The 20,347-nt window shown below is 43.5% G+C and overlaps 1 protein-coding gene across 5 annotated transcripts in view; it reads left to right on the top strand.

Annotated features, from left to right (window-relative positions):
• NUP214 (nucleoporin 214) overlaps nucleotides 1–20,347 on the top strand; it is a 101,967-nt gene that overhangs the window by 40,112 nt on the left and 41,508 nt on the right. For all 5 annotated transcript variants that reach the window (XM_059410519.1, XM_059410518.1, XM_059410516.1 and 2 more), the window contains 3 exons: nucleotides 4,244–4,504; nucleotides 5,420–5,581; nucleotides 8,621–8,720. In XM_059410519.1, the coding sequence (XP_059266502.1) occupies nucleotides 4,244–4,504; nucleotides 5,420–5,581; nucleotides 8,621–8,720 (523 nt within the window). The remainder of the gene's footprint in view (nucleotides 1–4,243; nucleotides 4,505–5,419; nucleotides 5,582–8,620; nucleotides 8,721–20,347) is intronic.

Here is a 20,347-nt window from a genome sequence, read left to right as displayed (position 1 = left end):
TTCTCCTTTGCAGTTGATACTTCTGTGTTCTCTTTAAGAAGTCCTTCTCTAGGGGCGCCTGGGTGGCTTAGTTCTTAAGTGTCTGCCTTCGACTCAGATCATGATCCCGGGGTCCTGGGATTGAGCCCCGCATCAGGCTCCCTGCTTGGCGGGGAGCCACTTCTCCCTCTCCCTTCCGCTGTGTTCCCTCTCTTGCTGTTTCTCTCTGTCAAATAAATAAATAAAAAGTTAAAAAAAAAAAAAAAAAGAAAGAAAGAAATACCTCTTAAGAGTATGCATGCATTTTTATTATTGTCTGAAAATATTAATAGTTTGCTTTTCAAATTTAGATCTGCCATCTACCTGGAATTGATTTTGTTTTAAACAGCTGCATCGGGCGCCTGGGTGGCTCAGTGGGTTAAGCCGCTGCCTTCGGCTCAGGTCATGATCTCAGGGTCCTGGGATTGAGTCCCGCATCGGGCTCCCTGCTGAGCAGGGAGCCTGCTTCCTTCTCTCTCTCTCTGCCTGCCTCTCAGTGTACTTGTGGTTTCTCTCTGTCAGATAAATAAATAAAATCTTTAAAAATAAATAAATAAATAAATAAACAGCTGCATCAAGGTATAACTTACATATGATAAAATTCAGGGGCGCATGGGTGGCTCAGTTGGTTAAGTGACTGCCTTCAGCTCAGGTCATGATCGCAGGGTCCTGGGATGGAGCCTCACATTGGGCTCCCTGCTCAGTGGGGAGCCTGCTTCTCCCTTTCCCTCTTCTGCTCTGCCTGCTTGTGGTCTCTCACTCTTTCTGCCAAATAAATAAATAAAATCGTTAAAAATATATATTATAAAATTCATCTTTTGTAAGTGTTGAGTCTGATGGTTTTTATTAAACTTGTGGAATTGTATAACCATCACCACATTCCAGTTTTAGAATACTCCTACCACGCAGGAAGTTTCTTCATGCTTGTTTATAGTCATTCCCTCCTCTGCCCCCAGCAACCACTGATCTTTTTTCTTTCTGTTGGGATCTGCCTTTTTTTGAAATTGCGTATAAATGGAATCTTACATAGTTTTTTGGTTTGGTTTCTTTCACTTAGTATGTTTTTGAGGTTCATGCATGATGTATAACATAAGTAGTTCACGCCTTCTAATTGCTGAGTAGTGGTCTGTCCTATGGGTGTACCATGTTTTGTTTATACTGTCTGGAATTGATTTGTGCTGAAGATACAAAGTATGGCTCACGTGTTTTGTATTTACATAGCTGATTGTCCTGGTAATGTTTATTGAAAAGACTCCTTTGCCCCCTGCTGAGTGACCACCTTTGTTGTAAATCAGTTATCCTTATATGGAGGTCTCTTGGCGTCACACAGTGATGAGAAGCCACTGCTACCACACTGCCGTAATTAACTTGTAATTACGTAATAAACCTCAGTACTGTTCTTCTAGGTTCAAAAGCTGTGCAGTCTTAATACACTGGACTATTTAAATTAATAAAAACTAAATCAAGCTAAAAAATCAGTTTTACAATCCCCTAGCCACATTTCACGTGCTCAGTGGTCACGTGTGACTAGTGGCTGCCCTAACAGGATAGTAGTGACTTCATCGTCACAGGAGGTCTGTAATCTAGGACGGCAGGTGCAGCCTTTTTCTTTAAGGGTTGAGTAGTAAATATTTTAGGCTTGCCCGCCTCATGGTTTCTGTTGTGCCTAATTCACCTCTGCCCTTGTGATGGGAAAGCAGCTACAGACAGTATACAAATGAATGAACATGTCGGTGTTTCAGTAGAACTTTATTTGGAAAAACAGGTAGCTGGCCCAAGGTTTTAGTTTGTTGACCCATGATCTAGAATGTTTTGGCTCTTCCTGGTGCTTTCTGTTTCCATATTAATATTGGAATTGTCTTGCTAAATTCTGTCTCCCTTAACCCTCAAAGAAAAGTTGAGATTTTGATTGGGATTGTATTAAATCTCTAGATCAACTTGAGAGAATTGGCATTTGTACAGTGTTGATCTTTTAGTTGCTAAACATGGTATATTTTTATTTGCATCTTTAATTTCTTTCAGTGTTTTCTTCATGAAGAACATATATATCTCTTGTTAGACTGATTCCCATGAGTTTAATATTTTTAATGGGGGTACCTGGGTGGTTCAGTTAAGCGTCTGCCTATAGCTTACTTAGGTCATGATCCCAGGGTCCTGGGATGGATCAAGCCCAACATGGGGCTCCCTGCTCAGCAGGGTGTCTGCTTCTCTGTCTGCCCCTCCCCCTGCTTGTGCTTGCTCTCTCTCTGTCTCTAAAATAAATAAAAATCTTGAAAAAAAAATTTTAATATTCCTGTGATGATGGATTTTCTTCATTAAGTTTCATTTTATGTTTTATGTTAGATGTGATAATAGAAATATATTAGATCTTTTGTATGTTGACTTTGTATCCAGCAGCGTAGCTAAACTGGTTTATTCAAATAATATCTGTAACTATTTCTTGAACTTTCTTTTTTTTATTATTATATTTTTTAGTTTATTTATTTATTTATTTATTTGACAGAGAGAGAGAGAGAGAGAGATCACAAGTAGGCAGAGAGGCAGGCAAAGAGAGAGGAAGGGAAGCAGGCTCCCCGCTGAGCAGAGAGCCCAATGCGGGGCTCGATCCCAGGACCCTGAGATCATGACCTGAGCTGAAGGCAGCGGGCCTAAAAATAGAGCCACCCAGGCGCCCGTTTCTTGAACTTCTATGGGAACAGTTAAATTCTATATAGGTACTAATACTTTTGTTTCTTCTTTTTTGGTCCTTTATTTTTCTTACCTTATTTCACTCGCTAGGACCACCAGTGCAGAAGCCATTAAAGTAGTGAGTGAGCAACCTTGTCTTGAGCTCAAAGGGAGGGGTTTCTGTAGTTCCCACAAGGCATGAGGTTTGCTTTGTCTACTGAGATGAAGATTGCTGTCCTTTTTTTTTCTGTTAACGTGCCTTTTTGCCTTTTCTAATCTGAGTTAGAGTTTAAGCAGAATAATAGATTTTTTTTTAAAGTTGTATTTATTTATTTTATACAGAGAGACAGAGCAAGGGAGGAACACAAGCAGGGGGAGCGGGAGAGGGAGAAGCAGGCTTCCCTCGGAGCAGGGAGCCTGATGCAGGGCTTGATTCCGGGACTCTGGGATCATGACCTGAGCTGAAGGCCAGTGCTTAAGGACTGAACAACCTAAGCACCCCCAGAATAAGATTATTTAGGTTTCAGTGGAGCCCCTTTTCTTTCTTTTTTCTTTTCTTTTCTTTTTTTAAAGATTTTATTTATTTATTTAACAGACAGAGATCAGAAGTAGGCAGAGAGAGAGAGGAGGAAGCAGGCACCCCGTGGAGCAGAGAGCCCGATCCCAGGACCCTGGGATCATGACCTGAGCCGAAGGCAGAGGCCTTAACCCACTGAGCCACCCAGGCGCCCCGGGCCCCTTTTTTAATGCCAGGAAGGTAGCCACATCCTTGATCCCAGCAGGAGAGATGTGGCTGGCGAAGCTTGAAGACTTGAAATTTTCATTTAATTACCTTTAATTATTTTTAACTTAAATAGTCACATGTGGCTAATGGCCACGAAACTGAGCAGTGCTGCAGCCCTAGCAGGTAGCCTGGGTTTTCAGGTGCATTTGTTGATTGCTACAAATAAAATCTTATGGAGTGATGTGCCCATAAGGCAACCAAGTCAGTAAATAGTAGCAGTGCTTTTAAGTCACTTGAGAAAGAGCTAGGTCTTTGGTTTGGTTTATGGTTTTTCCAGTATACAGGCAGCCCTGTGTACTTCAAAATAGCATGAGGCCTTACTTCATCATTTGTAGAAGAGGGGAAAAAAGAGGGCAAGTTAGTTTTTATTTCAGGGATTTTTTTTTTAAGCCTAATTGATTCAAAAGAATCATTTGAGGGTTGGGAATGTTGGAAGCGCCAGGACGGAGGACATTCAGTCTTCCCGGTTCGTGTGCACACGGCGGTGTCTTGAGCTCTCCGCCTCTGCCCATCGTGTATTCCGTCTCTCACTGCCCATTTTTTTTTGTTTGGCGATGGTCAACACGTTCCTGGCCTGTGCCGCTCGGTTTCTCTAAGCTTCCTTCGAGCAGGGCCCCAGACTGTGGGTGTTCGCCTTCCCCGACAGCTTCTTCCGCTTAAAAGAAGTTGTAACTAAAGGGTTTCTAAACCGGATATTTCCATGTCGACAGTGAAAGTGACACAGCTTGCAGACTTGCTTGAATCATCTAACTTGCATTTTGTTTTGGTTGGCAGCCAGCCTGTCCCGGTCAGCCTTCCTGTCTCAGAGATACTACGAAGACTTGGACGAAGCCAGTTCCACATCATCTGTGTCCCAGTCGTTGGAGGGCGAGGACACGCGGGTGTCCTGTAAGGATGATGACACGGTGGCCCAGGTCCCACGGCACGCACCTGTGGTGCGCACCCCTTCCATCCAGCCCGGAGTCTTGCCGCAGGCAACGCCTTTTGCTAAATCTCCCCTGATTCATGGTTCGCCTGGCGTGATGGGAACGACCAGTAAGTGCACAGTGACTCGCTGTGGGGTGCGTGTTTGCTGGAGGAGCCGTACCTGGCTTTTCTGCTGTTGCACCACCAAGTCCAGCCCCTCTCTGCTGATGGTCCAGAAAATAGAAGCTGAATTCAGAAAATCTGAAAGAGGCAGAGAGAAGGGGCCCTGCAGGGCTCACACTGGCCTGGCTTTCCTGTGAGTCTAGCAGGTGGTTCTAAAACAGGTGTGGGGTGCCGGGCTGGCTCAGTCGGAGGGGCGTGCAACTCTTGATGTCAGGGTCTTGACTTTGAGCCCCACGTTGGGTAGAGGGATTACCTGCACACATTAAAACAAACAAACAACACACACACAGGGGATTTCAGGAGTTAGAGGAGGAGGCTGTTTGCCTCGCTCTAAAGCAACATTCGCACTCCTGCCTTTCAAATCCTAGCTCAGTCAGCTCGCTACTTGTAGCCATATGCTGCCCCGGGACTTGCCGGCTGCCATGCTCAGTGGCAGTACTGGCTCTCAGAAGTGACCGGTATTGGGCTGTCCCACCTCCGGTTCAGTGTCAGGACTTCACACTGAAGGGGCTTCTGACAGAGAACAGACATCCACGGGAAGGCACGCGAAGGGGGAGATTTTACGAGAGGAGAGCAGGGAGTTTACCTGTGTTGGCATGAAAGTTCTATCTCGGTCAGTATTGAAGGAAGTGCTCATATCAGAGATTCAGCAACTAGAGCTGGGCGGGCACAGCGCACGTGGCTTCTTTGGTGGAGCAGCCAGCCTGTGAGTTTCTCGGTTCCGTCCTGTGCGTGCGTGCTGAAGCATTGGTAACCCTTGCATGTCCCCTGCAACATCACAATGGGGGGCTTGCCACCTTCACTTTTGTGTATTCCTCTTCTCCGACCCACTCTCTCACTTGCTGTTTCTTTTTTTTTCAGCGTCAACGTCCGCTAGCAAAATTATTCCTCAAGGAGCTGACAGCACAATGCTTGCAACCAAAACCGTGAAGCATGGCGCCCCCGGTCCTTCCCACAGCCTCTCGGCCCCCCAGGCGGCCGCCGCCGCAGCACTGAGACGTCAGATGGCCAGCCAGGCCCCAGGTAGCCTCGGTCGTGAGCTGCAGCTGTTGCAGGCCAGCACAGCAGGCCCTGGCCGGCAGCTCGCTCCCTCTGCTGCCCTTGAGAAGAGAGGACTGACAGGGCAGTCCCTGCCCCCGACCCACTGTTTCGGGGAGCAGGGCCCAAGAAGGCTGAGACTAGATCTGAAGCTTTCCCATTTATTTATTTATTTATCTATCCATCTATCTATCTATCTATTTATTTATTTATTTGACAGAGAGAGAGAGATTTTACAAGTAGGTAGGGTGGCAGGCGCGGGTGGGGGGAGAGGAAACAGGCCTCTTGCCAAACAGAGAGCCCGACATGGGGCTCCATCCTAGGAACCCGATCCTAGGACTAGATCTGAAGCTTTCCCATTTATCTATCTATCTATCTATTTATTTATTTATTTGACAGAGGTAGAGATCACAGGTAGGTAGGGAGGCGGGTGGGGGGTGGGGAAACAGGCCTCCCGCCAAGCAGAGAGCCCGACATGGGGCTCCATGCTAGGAACCCGAGATCATGACCTGAGCTGAGGGCAGAAGCTCAACCCACTGAGCCACCAGACACCCCAAGCTTTTTCCTTTCAAGGGTAGCTGTTAGATCTGCCACATCCAGCTGAGTGGGGAATCATTGGTTTTTGGATGAAGTTGTTGATCCCTACATTTGAATAATGTCTGCTTTAAGCTCCAACTTAATCTTTGCTGTTAGATCATCTGATAACATTAGAATTATCTGCCAGTGTCATAAGGATCCTAGCCGCGCTGGGAGGTGGGTATGAGTGTGCCCATTTTGCTTCTGAGTGATGTCAGGTTCGGAGAGAGTCAAAGGTGACCCAGCCGAAAAGTAGCAGAACCCGGCCTCCAGCCCTGCGCTTTCTGTGTCAGTGCAGTGTTTTCTTAAGATTGCCGGTTTAGCCTTCACAGAGGGAAACTCTGATGAGCTCGTCATCATCAGCACTTGATTTGTCAGTGCTTCCTGGCTCTCCAGAACTTCCCCCATTAGGGTTTCTAGGTGGTTGGCCTCAAGGGCTTTGGTTATCACCAGTAGTCAGTTTGTACAAGCCAGTAGTTCTCAGGGGAGGCTGTTTTGCACCCCGCACTCCCCCCCTTCCCCCGGTTGGCAGTGCCGCTGGCATCTAGTGGGTAGATGTCAGGAACACTGCAAAAAAATCTTCAAGTGCACAGGGCACCCCCACAACAAAGGATGATCCAGGCCGAAAAGGTCAGTAGTGCCAAAGTTGAGAAACTCTGCTATAAATCACATATTTTTGTTGTAGTTGAATAAAATTATTTTTTAGTTTTATCACTGCTTGGAACACATTATCACTTTGGACAGTTCTTTTTTTAAAATTTATTTATTTGACAGACAGAGATCACAAGTAGGCAGAGAATCAGGCAGAGAGAGGGGGAAGCAGGCTCCCTGCTGAGCAGAGAGCCCAATGCGGGGCTCGATCCCAGGACCCCGAGACCATGATCCGAGCCAAAGGCAGAGGCCCAACCCACTGAGCCACCCAGGCACCCCTGGACAGTTCTTTTTAAAAGACTAAAGAGACATAGTGGTTTGATTTAGACAAAGACGGGATTACCATTACGATAAAAGCATTAAGAAAAGTTCAAATATTAAAATGCTTATTAAGGAACCTAAAGTTGCTATGAAGGAGCACAAACAAGATAACCTTTTAAGGTACCTTTGAGCCCTCTGAAAAAATAGAAATCTGCCATGTTTCCTTTAAATGTTACCTGGAGGAAGCAGGATCTTGGCATTGTGCTGAATTGGCCCCAAATCACGCTAATGAGTTGATTATTTATAGACGTAAAATCTGCCAGGGCGTAGGATGATTCCAGTCAGCAGGAGGTGGTGTGATCTCCGTTATCGTTTTGGAGGCAAAAAATTTCTAAGGTGTAGGCACCTTTGAACATGAAAGATGCAGTATGTGCAGCCGAGGGCAAGAAAGGCCTGCTCACTTCTCTGAAGGAATGCACAAGCTGCCCCACACCCCCCCTTCCACCTTCGCCACCGCGGTCAACTGTGTGGAAGAACTCATCCAAGAACATTGCTCAGACTGTGCTAGTAAATAATTATAAAATGTCATTAAGTGTTTTTGGAATGCAGTTTTAAGTGAAAAGACCAAAAACACATGCAAGTTGACATGCTGAAGACAGGAAAGGTGTCACGCAGTCCCAGTTGCCATTATTTAATTCAGGCCTCTTGGCCTTTCCCCCCATTCTTGTCCAAGCTCCATTTCCCACATCTTATTCGTGTGTCTGTCTCACGAAGCTGTGAGCTTTAGAGAAGGAAAAAAAAATGTGTGTATATGTATACATATATATGTATATATACATATATATGTATACATATATATATATACACACACTTTTTTTTTAAGATTTTATGTATTTATTTGGCAGACAGAGATCACAAGTAGGCAGAGAGGCAGGCAGAGAGAGAGGAAGGGAAGCAGGCTCCCCACTGAGCAGAGAGCCCGATATGGGGCTTGATCCCAGGACCCTGAATCATGACCTGAGCCAAAGGCCGAGGCTTAACCCACCGAGCCACCCAGGTACCCCAGAAGAAACTGTATTTTTGACGTTTTTTGTCTTGCTGGCACCTAACAGAATCTGACAGTAATAAGCCGCTCATGGGAAAGAACGGTTAGACAGACGGACGGAGGGCAGCAGGCGGAAACCCTTAATCTGAGCACCACTCCTCCTCTAGCTCTTTCCACCTGTTTTCAGGATGAGCCGACAGTGTCGCATGGAGCTCGGCTCTGCTCTGTGACAGCTGGCTGGGGGATTCTTTCTCCCTAAACGAGTACATTTGATTAAATTGCACAAAACCTCATCTCATAATCTTTACGAATGGAGTATGCCAGCTGTCCCATTGAGCACAGAGCTGCGGAACTGCCCAGAGTAGATTTCCTTTATATAAGAAGATTACATTCTGCTTGAATTTTTTTGTCCTGGTTATTCATTTGTGTATGGCTGGAATTTGTGATCCTTTGCGGCAATTAATATGCCTCTCTCTTCCCTATTTAAATAGCTGTAAGTACTTTGACTGAATCAACTCTGAAGAATGTCCCTCAAGTGGTAAATGTGCAGGAACTGAAGACTAATCCTACCGCCACCTCTGCAGCCATGGGGTATGTTACTACCTGGACTGTTTCCGCCAGGCAGTTCTTCTTCAGTAGCAACAGATCGCCTGCAGGGGGCAGCACTGCTGTCATCACACTGTTGTGGCAGAGCCTTAGGTTCTCTTAGGTTAGATCTCTTTATCCACTGCATCCTCTCCCTGACACAGGAAGAGTTGGGGGGCATTTCTTCACTTTGAACACAGGGATGGTGGGGACCAATGTCATTCAGGGAGTTGGTGTTTGGTGATGAGTCCGGGAGCAGGAAGAGCGGCCGCAGGCCCTGTGTTTTTTCCACATCATGCTTGCTCTCTGCCACCCCATGGAGCAGGTCTGCTCACTGTTCTGTTTTGGGCTTATCGGGTGGCCCTGCTTCACTAGTCCATCAGCCTTCTTTTTATTCCTCGCTGGTCCATTTATCAACAGTGCCTGTTCCAGGAATTTCTTAGTTATCTCAGGGCTATCTTAAGAGCCAAAAACAAGCCTACCCACTCTCCTATCTTGTAGTGACCTTGAAGCTCTGGTATGCTGTTTATACCAAGATGGCATTTGTGGTTGTTGTGAACTTCCAAGGGAAAGAACTGTGCTTTAGAGCTGGGGAATTGTAGCCAGGTTCCTAGTGCAGGGAAGGCAAAGAAAAGCCACCAAAAGGCAGAATATTGCATAAGACAGGAAAATCCAGCTTAATAGTGAAAACACTATGGTCTGGGATTTCTGAGATACTGTAGTCACTAACCACGGAGGACAAACACCTCTTAGTGATTTCCCTTAGCGTTTTATTTTTTTTTAAGATTTAATTTACTCATTTGACAGAGAGAGAGGGATCACAAGTAGGCAGAGAGGCAGGCAGGAGGTGGGGAAGCAGGCTCCCTGCTGAGCAGAGAGCCCAACTCAGGGCTCCATCCCAGGACTCTGAGATCATGACCTGAGCCAAAAGCAGAGGCTTAACCCACTGAGCCACCCAAGCGCCCCTCCCTTTGCCTTTCCTTTTTTCTGTTTTTTTTTTTTTTTTTTAAGATTTTATTTATTTATTTGTTATAGAGAGAGAAGTGAGAGCAAGCACAGGCAGACAGAGCGGCAGGCAAAGGCAGAGGGAGAAGCAGGCTCCCTGCCAAGCAAGGAGCCCAATGTGGGACTTGATCCCAGAACGCTGGGATCATGACCTGAGCCGAAGGCAGCCGCTTAACCCACTGAGCCACCCAGGTGCCCCCCCTTTGCCTTTTCTTTTTTTTTTTTTTTTTTTAAAGATTTTATTTATTTATTTGACAGAAGGAGATCACAAGTAGGCAGAGAGGCAGGCAGAGAGAGAGAGAGAGGAGGAAGCAGGCTCCCTGCTGAGCAGAGAGCCCGATGCGGGACTCGATCCCAGGACCCTGAGATCATGACCCGAGCCGAAGGCAGCGGCTTAACCCACTGAGCCACCCAGGCGCCCCCCTTTGCCTTTTCTTAAACTCTTTCCTCACCTGGTCCATCTGAGCAGATCTCTCATCAGGGCTTTGTCAGAGGAAGAGTTCCAAGTTTGCCCTGTTCTCTGAGTTAAGAAAAACAGACACAACAAATCAAAAGGAATCTCGAAGAAGCATTCTCTTCCTTCCCTGTAGTTTTGGACTGTAGTAGAGGTATTGAACAACATTCTAGTGCGGTGTCCGGAATGTAGTTCATCTTTAATAACCAGGCATTGAGTAATGGGTTAATGCGAAGCATAATCGAGAAATGTGAACTGGTATTTACCACCTCTTCCAATAAGAAAGGTGGAGAGAAAAACATGTTCGTTATGAAATCACTTTCATATTCTGGTAAGTGGTAGTTTCCTGGAATGTATTTTAAGTACTTAACTTTACATATAATTTTTTTCTGAGCAGTATCTTACAGAAGATTTATTATACGATGAGCGTACGTATTTCTGCCACTGGGGTAGCCCGTGTTCATTGGCTTCATCTGTTACATTCATTGACGAGCCTGCCACTCTGTTTTAAGGAAGAGGGTTTATCTAGTGCGAACCAACGGCTCCTCAGTCGCTTCGGATTCCACCGATTCTCACAGGGCATCTCCTAGGAGTGCGATGCTGCGCTGGGTTATTAGGGAGGTAGTCGTGAATAAGACTTAGAAGTCTCCACTTTCGCAGCACTTATGTTCTAGTGGGACAGCCACCAAGAGCCACTGGCAATTACACAGGGAGTTACTTGATTGTAGTATAGTAAGTGCAGTGAGGAAGTACAGGCATGTAATGAGGAGTCCTGATGGAGTCTGGGTTGATGAGGAGCTTGGTAAGGGAACGGTACTTTAGCTGAAAGTGACCAGAAGCTGCCTGTGGAGGGAAAAGGGTTCTGGACAGAGGATGCAGCATATCCAGAAGCCCAAACCCGCGACAGAGCAGAGCACATTTGAGGCAGGTTGAAAGAAGGCCAGTATGGCCAGACTCCTGGCAGAGGTGAAGTATGACGAGAGGCTAAATGAGGTGGGGGTGCTGGTTTCTTTGATTTTTTTACCAAAACACACCAGACACATCATTTCTTCTTCTTCTTCTTTTTCTTTTCTTTACTTTTCTTTTTTTTTTTTTTTTTTTTAAGGATTTTATTTATTTGAGAGAGAGAGAGAAAGCATGAGAAGGGGAAGGGTCAGGAGAGGCAGACTCTGCTGAGCAGGGAGCCTGATGTGGGACTCGATCCTGGGATTCTAGGATCATGACCTGAGCTGAAGGCAATTGCTTAACCGATACATCATTTCTTTCAGGGCTTTTGGTGTTCATTTATTTATTTATTTCCACAAATGCTCAGTTAAGTACTTTAAAAAAAATACTGGGGCACCTTCGTGGCTCAGTGGGTTAAAGCCTCTGCCTTCGGCTCAGGTCATGATCCCAGGGTCCTGGGATCAAGCCCTGCATCGGGCTCTCTGCTCAGCGGGGAGCCTGCTTCCTCCTCTCTCTCTGCCTGCCTCTCTGCCTACTTGTGATCTCTATCAAATAAATAAATAAAATCTTTAAAAAAATCTAAGGGAGAGCTTGTCAGCAGGGAGAGTGGCAAAGAGAGAGGGAGCGAGAGAAGAAAGCAGACTCTGCACCGAGCATGGAGCCCGACAGGGGGCTTGATTCCATGATCCCAAGATTACAACCCAAGCTGAGATCAAGAGCCAGAAGCCCAACTGATTGAGCCATGCAGGCGCCCCTTAATTAAATACTTTTAATACACTGTTCTAGGTGCTGGGGATAAAGCAGTTAAAAAAAAAAATACAAAAAATCCACCAACCAATTCTGCCCTAGTTATGGAAAGACAAACAATAAGTGAAATGAGTAAGTAAAATATGCAGTGTTTAAGATGGTGATAGGTGTGATGGAGGAAATTGAAGTAGGGAAGGGATTTTAGGACTGATCTGGGTGTGGGCTACAGTTTTAGAAAAGGGTGGCCAAAGAAGGTGCTTCTCCCCTATGGTTAGTGGCTACAGTATTTCAGAAGCACCAGACCATATTGCTCTCACCATTAAACTGGATCTTCCTGTCCTATGGAAAATTCTTCCTTCCATTGGCTTTTGACACTTGACATTTGAGTAAAGACCAAAAGGCCAAAGACCAAACAGATCTCATGAGTATCCTAAAGCAGAAAGCCCCAAACACAGGGCCTATAGCAGGAGCATGTCTGGCAAGTTCGGGAAGGCCAGGAGGCTTTTCTGGTGGCTGGAGCCCGGGGGAGGACACCTTTGCGCCGAGGTCAGGGAGCAGGGGCAGGGGTGGAGTTCTGTGCCCTGTAGCATTTAGTGAGCCGTAGTCAGGACCTGGCTGCAGACTGTTGCATGCTTTGGGGCAGTTGTATAACCTGATCTGATTTGTTTTTTACATTAGCAATTTTTTTAAATTGAGGCATAATTTATATATACTAAAATTCACCTTTTTTTAGTGTAAAATTCTATGAGCTTTGATAAGCATGAGTAGTTGTGATGCCCTATGGCTTTAGCAGGAAGCGTCTGGTCCTTACATTAAGAAAGGGCTAAAGGGAGGAATGGTAGAAACAGAACCATCATGGTAGAATATATACATAACAAAATTTACCATTTACCATTTTAACCATTTTTAAGTATACATTTTTAGTGACATTAAGTCATTTACCATACTGTGTAAGCCTCACCGCTATTTATTTCCAGAACTTTTTCATTATCCCAGACAGAACCTGTGCCCATTAAGTAACCGTCCACTTCCCCCGCCTAGACCCTGGTAACCTCTATCCTATTTTCAGTCTCTAAGAATTTGCCTATTTTAAGTACCTCATTTAAGTGGAATCATATATTATTGGTCCTTTTATAACTGGCGTATTTCACTTGAATTTGTAAAATTCACTGAAATTGTAGCATTTGTCAGAATTTCAGTCCTTTTATGGCTGATTAATATTCCATTGTATGGATATATTCTATTTATCTGTTGATGGACACGTAGGTTTCCCCCTCTTAGCTATTGTTAATAATGTAGTGGACAATGTGTACTGTCCTTGTACAGTATGCAAGTGTCTGTGTGAGTCCCTGTTTTCAAGTATTTGGGGTAATATTTTAGAATCAGAATTGCTAGGGACACCTGATGGCTCAGTCGGTTGGACATCTGACTTGATTTCGGCTCAGGTCATGATCTCAGGGTCATGGGATCGAGTCCCTCTCCCTCTGCTCTTTTCCTCCTGCTCACTTGTGAGTGTATTCTCTCTCTCAAATAAACAACTAAATAAAATCTTTTAAAAAGAAAAATTGCTAGAAGAATTGCTAGATCATCTTGTTAGTTCAGTGTTTAGCTTTTTAAGCCAAACATAGCTCAGACTTTTTCCCAAAGCACAGCTACACCGTTTACATTCCCAGCAGGATTGAGTGAGAGTTCCATTTTTCCTACATCCTCATCACCACTTGTACGGTCCATGTTTTTGATTATAGTCATCCCATTTGGGTGTTACGTGGTATATCATGTGGTTTTAAAATGCATTTCCTAATGGCTAAAGATGTTGGGCATCCACTGGTGCTTACAGACCATTTGTATCTTCTTTGGAGAAATGTCCATTTAGATATTTGCCCTTTTTAAAATGGATCCTTTGTCTCCCGTTCCCCAGGTAAAAACCACCTGATTAATATCAACTTTGTTGATAGTGTCCTTTGAATCACAAAAGTTTTAATTTTAATGAAGTTTTATTTATTTATTTATTTATTTACCTGTGCTTTGGATGTCATACTTAAGAAACCACTGTGTAATCAAAGGTCATAAAGATTTACATCTATGTGTTCTTCTTAATCTTTTAGTTTTAACTCTTAATTTGGGTCTTTAATCCATTTTGACTTAATTTTTGTAAATAGTGTGACACGGTTGTCCAACTTCATTCTTTGGCAAGTGGATATCCTGTTGTTCCAGCACCATTTGTCGAAGAAGACTCTTCCCCCCACCCTCCCTTAAGTTGTCTTGGTAGCCTCATCACATTGATTGGGTTTTGATTGTTAAACCAATCTTTGATGATGATGCATTGCCCTTGTCATATAAGGCTGGATTCCATTTGCTAAAATTTTATCAAGAATTTTTGTATCTACCTTAATGAAGGATATTTGTATGTAGATTTTCTTTTCTTGTGATGTTTTTGTTCGGTTTTGGTATCAGAACAATGCTGGCCTTGTAGGATGAGTTGGGAAGTATTCTTTCTTCTTCAGTTTCCTGGAAGAGTTTATGTAGATTTGTTAATTTCATCCTTAAATGTTTGGTGGAAGTCACTTGTAGAGCCATCTAGGCTTAAAATTTCCAGGTGTTTGTTTGTTTGTTTGTTTGAATAGCTATAGGACTTTTCAGCTTCTCTTCTTGAATGAATTTTGGTAGTTTGTGTGTCTCAGGAAATGTGTCCATTTTGTCTGAGTTGTTGAGTCTGTTAGCACTTACAAAGTTTTTCATAATAGTCCCAGATTAGTAGCCTCTTAATGTGTTCAGAATTCATAGTGATTTCACTTCCCTTTTTCCAGTTAGTGGTAATTTGTATCTTTTTTTTCCTCTCCTCATCAGTCTAGCTAAAGGTTTATCAGTTTTATTGATCTCAAAGAACCAGCTTTTTGTTTCACTGATTTTTTTTTTCCTATTATTTTTCTACTTTTTTTTTTCATTTTTCTGTTTGCTTAAGGTTTTATTTGCTCTTCTTTTTCTAGTTTTATAAGGTGGAAATTAAGGTCATTGGTTTATGACCATTCTTCTAATACAGGCATTTGGTGCTGTACACTTCTGTCTTAGAACCACTTTGGCTATATCCCACAGATTTTGAATATGTTATGTTTTTATCTTCATTCAGTTCAAAATACTTCTGAATTTATCCTTTTAGGTTTTTTTTTTTTTAATATATGTATACCTTTATGTTATTTAAAAGTATATTATTTAGTTTCTAAATAACTGGATGTTTTATAAATATCTTTTTATTATTTTTTATTATTATTAACTTAATTCCATGTGATCAAAGAACATGCTTTGTGGGGCACCTGGGTAGCTCAGTGGGTTAGGCCTCTGCCTTTGGCTCAGGTCGTGATATCAGGGTTCTGGGATCAAGCCCTGCTTTGCGCTCTCTGCTCAGCAGGGAGCCTACTCCCCCGCCCCCCCGCCTGCCTCTCTGCCTACTTGTGATCTATTTCTCTCTCTCTGTCAGATAGATAAATAATATCTTTAAAATAAAAATTCTTTGAATGACCTGAAGTCTTTCAATTTATTGAGACTTCTTTTATGATTCAGAACTGAGATCAGGAAGGCCCTTTTTTTTTTTATTTTTATTTTTTTATTTTTTTATTTTTTATAAACATGTATTTTTATCCCCAGGGGTACAGGTCTGTGAATCAGCATTCACCAAAGCACATACCCTCCCCAATGTCCATAACCCCATGGAAGGCCCTTTCTTAAAGGGCCATACAGTAAATACTTTAGGCTTGCAGGACATACAGTCTCTGTCTCAGCTGCTCATCCTGGCCATTGTAGCCTGCATGCAGCCATAGACCATATGTAAATAAATAGACATGGCTGTTAACAATAAAACTATTTATAAAAAGAGGTAGTTGGTCATTGTTCTGTAGTTTGCCAGCCTCTGAGCTGGAGTGTCAGTCATTTTGGTAAATGTTCTCTGTGCACTTCAAAAGAGCATGTATTCTGTCTTGTGGGTTGGGCGTGTTCTATAAATGTCGATTAAGTTAAGATGGTTGATTGTTAGTGTTGTTCAAGTGTTCTATTTTCATGATGATTTTATCTACTTATTCTGTCAGTTACTAAAAGTGGTATTGAGGTTTTCTTTTTTTTAAGGTTTTTTGTTTTTTTGTTTTGTTTTTTTAAAAGATTTTATTTATTTGTCAGAGAGAGAGCACGCAAGCACAGGCAGAGAGAGTGGCAGGCAGAGTCAGAGGGAGAAGCAGGCTCCCCGAGGAGCAAGGAGCCCGATGTGGGACTCGATCCCAGGAGGCCGGGATTATGACCTGAGCCGAAGGCAGCTGCTTTCTTCTATATTAATGTAGCCAATCCAACTTTCTTTGGTTGGTACTAGTATGGCATCCTTTTATTTTGAACCTCTTTTCTGTCTTTATATTTAAAGTGGATTTCTTGTAGACAGCATGTAGTTGAGTCTTTGCTTTTTATCCAGTCTGATAATCTGTGACTTTTAATTAGAGTACTTAAACCATTTACATTTAATGTGATATATGATGTTGGGTTGTAATCTGTGGTACTGCTGTTTGGTTTGTTTGGTTTCTCTTTGTCTCATCTGTTCTTTGCTCCATTTTTCCTCTTTTCCTTTTTTGGGTTGAGTATTTTTTATGATTCTATTTTATCTTTTTTGTTGGTTTATGAGCTATAATGCTGTATGTTAGTTATGTGATTGCATTAGAGTTTACAGTGTACACCTTTAACTTACCCCAGTCTGTTGGTATACCCCATGTCAGTGTCCCCACTCAGTAGGGAATCTGCTTCCCTTTTCTTTCTGACCCTCCCCACAGCTCATGAAGGCCCGCTCTCTCTCTCTCTCAAATAAATAATTAAAGTCTTTTTTAAAAAATACCATGTAAGAAACTGACAGTAGTATTCTCCTATTTCTGCCCTCCCCACCTTTGTGCCGTTGTCATCATCATACATTTTACTTCTAGCTGTGTTATCAGCTCCACAATATGTTGTTATAAATAGTTGATCATATTTGAAATGGATTTAAAGAAGAAAAACCTCTTTTGCTTACCCAGATGGTTTTATTATTTCTATTGTCCTTCTTTGTTTAGTCCTGTATCTCTGTCTGCTGTGGTTTCCCTTCTGCTTGAAGAGATTCCTCTAACATTTCTTCAGGTGTAGATCTGAATTCTTTCAGCTTTCATGTGTTTGCCAAAGTCTTTATTTCACTTTTGTTTTTGAAGGATATTTCACCAAGAATTCTAGGTTGACAGTTCTTTCTTTCACTGATTTAAAGTTGTTGCCCCACTTTAACTTTAGGAAAAACTTTGATTCCTGATTATAAATGTTCGTTGTAGAAATTATAAAAAGCAGGTAGCTAAAAAGAACAAAATTAAAATCACCTTTATTCCCACCACAAAGGTTCAGTCACTATTTACATATTATTTATCTTTGTTCTCTGAGAATTTGGTTTTTTAAAGATTATTTATTTAATTTGACAGAGAGAGAGAGATCACAAGTAGGCAGAGAGGCAGGCAGAGAGAGAGGGGGAAGCAGGCTCCCTGCTGAGCAGAGAACCCGATGTGGGGCTCGATCCCAGGACTCTGAGATCATGACCTGAGCCGAAGGCAGCGGCCTAACCCACTGAGCCTCCCAGGTGCCCGGAAAATTTAGTTTTTTTAAAGTTTGACTACATGCTGCTTTGTAACCAACCTCCTCTATTCAGCTTAATCATGAAACATTATTGTGAACGTTTTCCATGTTCTTATGAATTCTTCACAGAATCCCATTTTTATATTTAACATAGGCCTTTCTCAGAGCTCTAAAGCATTTCCTACAGTATTTAAGTCATTTGGCATCTGAACATTCATGCAGGAACCGCAGTTTGGGTTAGAAGACTTTTAATGATATTTTGGAAAATGTTTTAAATCTTCAAGGACACAAAATTTACCAATGGGGAGCAGTGGTTGGCCGTTACAGTCTCCACTGACATAAGAAACTCGTAAAAATGAACTGTTAGCTTTTTTTCCCCTCCCTGCACTGATTGACATGGGGGTTGCTCCTCTTGGCATTGTTACCAACGATGCTAGGATAAATGGACGTGTTGATTTCTTTGCATGCTTGCAGCTCGCTGTATCTGCAGGCTACCTCTCCAGTGCAGGACTGGGGAGGGCACGGAGGCATTTGTGGACTTGTGGACATATGTGGACGTAATTATGACAGCTGTTGCCGCATTTACCCTTGTAAGAGGTCGTATCGTTTATCTTCCCGCAGGCAGTGTATGATGATAAGCTCGCCTGTATCCTTGCCCAGAGTGTCACATTTGTTATCAGACTTCAGGGTGACTGTCCATCTGGTAGGCGAGAAAATGGACCGAGAGCTTTTGTTTTCTGCATCTTGTATCATCTGCTTTCCTTTTCTCTCCTGATCTTTGTTCTATTTCCCCAGTTGCTCTTGAAATGTTGTCCTTTCTCCTCACTTGCCTTACCTTCCCTTAAACTATTACCAAAAAATTCCCGGTTCATTAGTTGGCATTTGAGTTGCTTCCACAGTTTAGATCCGCTGTGTCATTGATGAATCCGTAGCAGGATGCTGTGATAATGGTGAAGAATTACCAAAATAAGGCATAACCGGCTTTCTTATTTTTTAAGTCCTTTAGAATGTTGAAATAGAGGCATCTGGCTGGCTCAGTTGGTAGAACATACGATTCTTGATCTTGGGGTCTTGAGTTTGAGCCCGGCGTTGGGATAGAGCTTACTTAAAAAATACGTTAAAATAGGTGAAAGAACGAGTAGTTGGCCCCTTTCACAACAAGAGTATAGTTGCCTTGTTTCAAGTTAATTAACCTCAAAAGTACTACTGAGAAAGGTCTAGGTGACATTTTAACACTTCATGGTCTTAACAATTCAGTTTTGTCATCGTGTGCAGAACGCATACCCTGCAGCGTGGGCACATCGGCCTGCCTGTGTGGCCAGGTGGCACTGATGGGGGTGGCAAACAACAGAACAGAGAGCAGAGTGATTCTTTTTTGTTCAAGGCAGTCCTTGAATTGAAGGTCTGTAGTGACGTCTTCTGTGTTCATGATACTTGGTATTTTCACATGTAGTTGTTGCTTAATTTTTATCAGAGATCTAGGGAATGAGAGCCAGAGGACTCCGTTCAAAGTGTTTTTCTCCAGGAACCAAATTGGACCACACTCCGTGACCCGTGCCACCCCGTTACTCATTTCTAAAGCAGCACTCAAGTGTCGCCAGTAATGTAATGTCATCCGCGACGCCTGTAGTGGGTGTCTCTTTGGAGCCCTGGTGCACTGCCCTTGTCTGCTTGCGGCCCTCTGACTTGTGTTTTCGGGTGTGGAACAGAGCACATCAGATGAAGTTCTGATCTCTCAGGCCTGTACTGCTATAAGGGAGGAGTCAGCCATCCCTTCTCACTGTCGCACTCTGTGGTCACGGCCGGTCCCATCTAATCCATAGGTTTGTCAGAGGACTGTGCTGAGCAGTTTCTCTCTGCAGAGCTGTCACGTGGCCCAGTGCGGCGGTGCTGTGAGTTCCCAGTGTTGTGTGTTGGGGGATTTAGGACACCCGAGAGATTTTATAGCATTATCACGAGCAGCTAGAGCAGTAATTATACTCAGCCTGTTTTGTGCATGGTTTCATTTACCGTCCTGTCATGACTTAAGTTTTGGGCGTAAAAAATATTCCAAAGTTGGGTGAGTTGCTGCTTTTGTTTTTACTTATAATTTCTTTTTTGTTTGTCTTTGGGAAAGCATAAAAGATTTTGATTTCCCTTGTGATTTTTAGGAGCTCAAACCACATCTTTACCCAGGTCTGCCGTGTCTGCCCCAGGCTTCCTCAGCCCCACTCCCACGTTCCTTCTCTCTCTGGTGGAACATCTCAGGGGAGCAGAGACATGTTTCTTGAGAGAACACTTTTATAGCTTCTTAGCTTCTTCTGTCTTCACAGAAAAGCAAAGGGGATTTGTTTCATTGAAAATAACTCCATTTGCTTCTTGTCGCCCAATCTCACAAAGCCTGGAAAGTGTCCTGTGTCGATCCAACAGATTCGTGGGGAGCTTGCGAGGGTGTTAACATCATTTGATAATTTTCTTCTATGAGGCATGGATTTATTTTCGTGTTTCCTCTTCCAAGTTAATTTTTTGGTGGAAAAATAACAATCCCCCCTACTCTAGGGGGAATTCGGAAAAGTATAACTAGATCCTACAGGTAGTGCTGCTGTCCTTACCAGAGTTGCTTTGGACTGAGGACAGGTGAACACATTGCTCCCAGGAGCCGGGAATAGAGCTTTTATCCGTGATTGCATTAAGCAGGCAGGTCTGTTCCCTCACGCACTGACACCAAATAATTACTGAAGTAACTGTTCACTGCATTACTGTGTCCAGGGTTACCAAAAGATCTCGTTTCCGTACATAGTGGATACACTTTCAGCCCTCAGCGAAGGTGCGAGCTGCATGGTATGGGGCGCATCTGATTCTCTCGTGTGCTGGCCTCGTGGGCGCT

Source organism: Mustela nigripes, chromosome 9, assembly GCF_022355385.1.
Source record: "Mustela nigripes isolate SB6536 chromosome 9, MUSNIG.SB6536, whole genome shotgun sequence".
Taxonomy (NCBI): Eukaryota; Metazoa; Chordata; class Mammalia; order Carnivora; family Mustelidae; genus Mustela; species Mustela nigripes.
The sequence above is the reverse complement of the archived record's forward strand: the minus strand, read 5'-3'. Positions and strand labels throughout refer to the sequence as shown.